This window comes from Nelumbo lutea, chromosome 3, assembly GCF_056320005.1.
Source record: "Nelumbo lutea isolate HS-2025 chromosome 3, American lotus-T2T, whole genome shotgun sequence".
Lineage (NCBI taxonomy): Eukaryota > Viridiplantae > Streptophyta > Magnoliopsida > Proteales > Nelumbonaceae > Nelumbo > Nelumbo lutea.
The window spans coordinates 60,985,273-60,989,965 of NC_142686.1; the positions used below are offsets into that span (position 1 = coordinate 60,985,273).

Genomic DNA, 4,693 nt, shown 5'->3' on the forward strand with positions numbered 1-4,693 from the left:
TTCTGCAATTTTCTGATTTTCTTGCAATTTTCTACAAAATTCCTGATATTTTCATTCTTTTTTTTTTTGAACTTTTTGCAAAATTATTGTAATTTCTGCAATTTTCTGATTTTCTTGCAATTTCTGCAAAACTCCTGATATTTTCATTCATTTTTCTGATTTTTTTTGCGAAATCATTGTAATTTCTGCAATTTTCTGATTTTCTTACAATTTTTGCAAAGTTCCTGATATTTTCATTCATTTTTCTGAATTTTTTGCATAATTATTGTAATTTCTGCAATTTTCTGATTTTATTGCAATTTCTGAAATTTTCTGGTTTTTTTGCAATTTTTGCGATTTTCTGCAATTTCTGCAAAATTTCAGGTAGTTTCATGCATTTTTCTGCAATTTCTTGCAAAATTTCTAGCATTTTGATGCATTTTCTGAATTCGCTGCAAAATCGTTGTAATTTCTGCATTTTTCCTGCAAATTTCTACATTTTCTTTTTGCAATTTGTACAAATTTTGAGTATTTTCATGCATTTTTCTGAATTTGCTACAAAATTATTGTAATACATTTTCGTGAAATTTTTCTATTCCAGCCTCTAAGAGGAACCAAAGAGCATCAATCGGAATCCGATTCTGAGTCCTGTTTGCAGGTAGGGAATAGACCATTCCGATTCCGATTCTAAGGGATTCCAATTCCGATTTCGATTCCGATCACAATTCAAACAGACCCTTAGTGTATACAGGATAGAATTTGAAGGAGAAGAAGAAGAAGAAGTGGAGATATATAGAAGCATATATTTGTATTGGAGAAAAAGGAGCATATACAATAATTTACAACCGTGACACATTAGATCTCATGCCGAGTCAAGGAAGCTTTCGTTTTCTCATTGCAGAGAGCCAAGAAGGCTTTTGGGCATTTCAATTAGAACTCGTCATCTCCAATTTCTCTTCCTGTTCTTTTCTTTGCCCAATTTAAACACTCCAAAACTGTAAAGAGGGGTGTTCTCTCCGCCAGATCAGTTGGGACCCCAGCAGCTTAGATACATTACTTTCCTGAGTGACTCTTCAGATTGCCTCATCTTCTCATGGTCTCTCAGGGCCTTGTGAGAAGCGAGACGACTCCTAGCCTGAGAGAACGATCCCATATTGTTCTTGGCATGTTGGTGGAGACGCCTAAGAGCATAATTCCATCTGCAGATCCCTTGATCCTTCAATACTTCAACAGCTCCGACGCTAGCTGCTACAATCCATGCTCTTCGAGTAGAACTCATTTTCCTTTCTTCTTTCTTCAGGTGCAACCTCTCTCAAGTTTGTGAAACAGTCTTTGATGGGTGGTGATTGATATGGATAGAAAGTTGTTAGCTTGCTATATATATATATATATATAGATGGTGAAGAAGATAAAGATGATGATTTGGGAATTCTAACTTCTTGTGAAAACCAGGGGCAGTTTTGCCAGTGGTTTGGAAAAGCAAGCGGTTTTGGTTTTGGATGCATTCAATTATATGCCACAAAGGTACTAAAAGCAGTTGTTGTCTTTAAATGGGGACACAACTATCCACCAAAGCAGAGAAAGTCACATGCCTGAGCTTCACTTTAATGAAGTAAACCTCCTTAAAATATAGATTGAAGTGGGGCTGGCTTAGCTAGCAAATGGATTGGATCAATCGAATATATGTACATTTGTATTCAGATTCAAATTCAGTTTGGATACAAATGGGTATTGAATAGCATTGAAAAATCAAATTAAAAAATGACATTACTGCATATGCTATTGTTCAAAATTGATTCAAAATGACTTAGGGAAATAAAGGAGCAAGAGGGAAATAACCAGCCATTGAAAAGTGGCATCACAATTCACAAACAAACAAGTAGAGGAGGGGGGATCATGGTGTACTATTGGTATTAACTAGCTCATGGTTTTCTCTTATAATCTGCTTCTTTCCAACATTTTCAGGACGATTCATGTCCTCCAAAGGCCAATTTTGCAAAAAACCAGAACAAGGACAATGTCTATAAAGCCCTACAATAATACCAAGTTCATTCAACCATTAAATTTCTCAATTACAATTAAGACTGCATTTGGAAACGATGCAAATGGAGTGTAAATCTCAGTTCAGGGTAAATTTGCATTCTGATTCACTTTTGCTTGTATTTGACAGTATTATATTTTTGCATTGACAAATGACAGATTAATGCATATTTACATTGATAATAAGATGTAGAAGTACATCAATAAAAAAGAATTAAATTTGTATTCAAGTGGGATTTCCGCTTTTGATAAAAATAAAAACTAAGAAAACATATTTTATTGGTATTCGTATTTGCATCCATTACAGCTAAAAGTCTGTTTGGTAAGAAGGTGAATTTGTCAATGCAAAACTAACCCAATTTTACAAGTTATATGAACCATTTTACACATTACATATTTACATTCACACATATTTGCACTGTTTCCAAACGCAACCTAAATTACAAAGCCCTTGATATACTAGATGGTGTTCGGAATTGTAACTATTATATAACATTGCACTAAATCTTAATCAGCAAATCAAACATTCTGCAGAAAAAAAACAAAAAAACCGAATCCTGCTCATACAAGCAGATCTAGAGAGATGACAAACATTCTCCAGAAAGTAGAACTGCAGGAAAAACCAAATTGCATGTCCGTACGTATATGACTTATAATTTTGTTGATTATTTTAGCACTATTGATACTATCCTATTGTAAAGAGTGATGATTTAATGAATTCAACTCTATGCTGTTTGGTAAGAACAAAAAGTTCTCTATATATTTTCACCTTTTCAACTTTTACATCTAGTTGACTCATCAAAACACTTGAGATATAGATCATATTTGGAGTGCCCAATTCCTCAGAAATCAGTAGAGAGAACAGTCACTTTGAATTTCATATCCAAGAGCATTTCTTGAAGCACCAAAAAGATGGAGCTCTGGCAAATGTGGAAAACCCATATCAAAAAGTGGAAATATTCAGGAATCAATTGAAATTTTTCATACCAAACATGTTTCTCGAGAAAACACAGAAAAATGCCACATCAGCAATCCTTTCTACCAAATGTGTAAATATTTTATAAGGAAATGTTCTAAGGTTGCAACAGGAAATTGTGATTCCTGAGCAAATTAACATTTTCCCTTACCAAAGACCATCTAAAACATGATTGCCCTATGGTGTTCATCACTTGTTGGAAACAAAGCATCAGACAATAAAAAATTATGATATTTTTCTCTGTTATTTAACCAAGAAAAAAAAAATGGAACACATTGTCTTGTAAACACAGATAAGATGCAAGAATATATGTCCAACAGGTCAGTTTACAAGAAACCAATATTAACAAATTGGAAAATAAAATGGAGAAAAGTTAAGGGTTTCAATCGATTTGGTATATTTTGGTGCCATGAAATTAATGAAACCCCAAAATGAGAAAGAAATTGTGGAAAATCCTCGCTAAATTCTGTTTCCCTTTCAATCCAAGACCAATTTATCTGTCTGCACAGAAAATTATGTTGATGTTGTAAAATTTGAAGAAGAAGAAGAAAAGAATATAGATGTAACTTTTGTATATATTAGTAGAGAATCAAATTCTTAAAGAGAAAGGAGAAGACTAGCATTTTGCCTAGAACCATTCTAAGCGTTTTTTTGACAAAACTGAATTTTCCAAATTTCAAATTCTAAATCAGAACCATATGCTCTGGTACCACTGAAGAATGGGCTGATCTCACATAAAGATGGGATCTTTATGGGGAAAACATGGAATTTCAAATTTTCCAAAATCGGCCCAAGTAGAAAACAGTATTTCATGTAAGAAAACTGGTTTTCTCTAAAATTACTTTAAAACAATCACGCTAAATAGGTTTCCAACAAATTGGAAAATGTATTACCTGATTCAAAGTACACAAATGCAGCTCCCTAAGTGGTTAACATACTCAAAGAATTGGGTCCAAGATCTATCCCAAGCTGAACATAGCACAGACAAAGGAGATCTGACTTGCTAGCTATGAAGGAGAATCGATGTAGAGTTTTAATTTGCACTTCCAAGCTTGATCGAATTCAGTAATGGTATTCTTATTTTATCCACTAAAGAGGCTGTTAACATCTGAGATGGGAGAAGAAAAAAGCTCTCTTTTCCCTTTGGTAAATTTAATGTTGCAATTAATTATGGCAAGGATTGCTTAACCTATTCTCCCTCTTCTATAACTTCTACAGCTATGATTTCTTAAAATCCAAGTAGGAGTTTCCTAAATAGGAAACAACCCTAATTAATTACTTAGGATAAGGGAGATCTAATAGGTTTCCTAATTCAACCACAAGTTTCCAACTAACCATCTAATCTAACTAGATAACCATCTAATCAAACTAGGAAGTTGGAAATTAACTTACCTATTAAGTTGTCCCAACTCCCAATCCAAATCCTAAGGGTTCAGTCCACATATTAAAATAAATAGAACGAAATTCACTAGGTCATACTAGTGAGTTGTCCTACTACATGTTAGGCCCAAATTCAGCCCAGCAAAGTGTTATAACTTTAACTTGGGTTTCAACATATCAGCCCATGTCCAATAGTTTAAATTGAGAAATGCCCAATAGGTTATTGGCCCAATGAGAAATTTGTAATTAATCTCTCAATCAATAATATCCAAATACTATAGACAAGGAAAGGACATCTTCTTTGATTGCGAGTTGCAA

The 4,693-nt window shown here is 33.7% G+C and overlaps 1 protein-coding gene across 1 annotated transcript; it reads right to left on the reverse strand.

The window, feature by feature from the left end:
- Positions 1–768: 768 nt before the first annotated feature.
- Positions 769–1,348, reverse strand: LOC148865249 (uncharacterized). The gene has a single exon (XM_088981563.1). It carries the CDS (start codon positions 1,256–1,258, stop codon positions 1,004–1,006), a length of 255 nt encoding a protein of 84 aa, XP_088837689.1. The 5' UTR covers positions 1,259–1,348; the 3' UTR covers positions 769–1,003.
- Between the last annotated feature and the right edge of the window lie 3,345 nt (positions 1,349–4,693).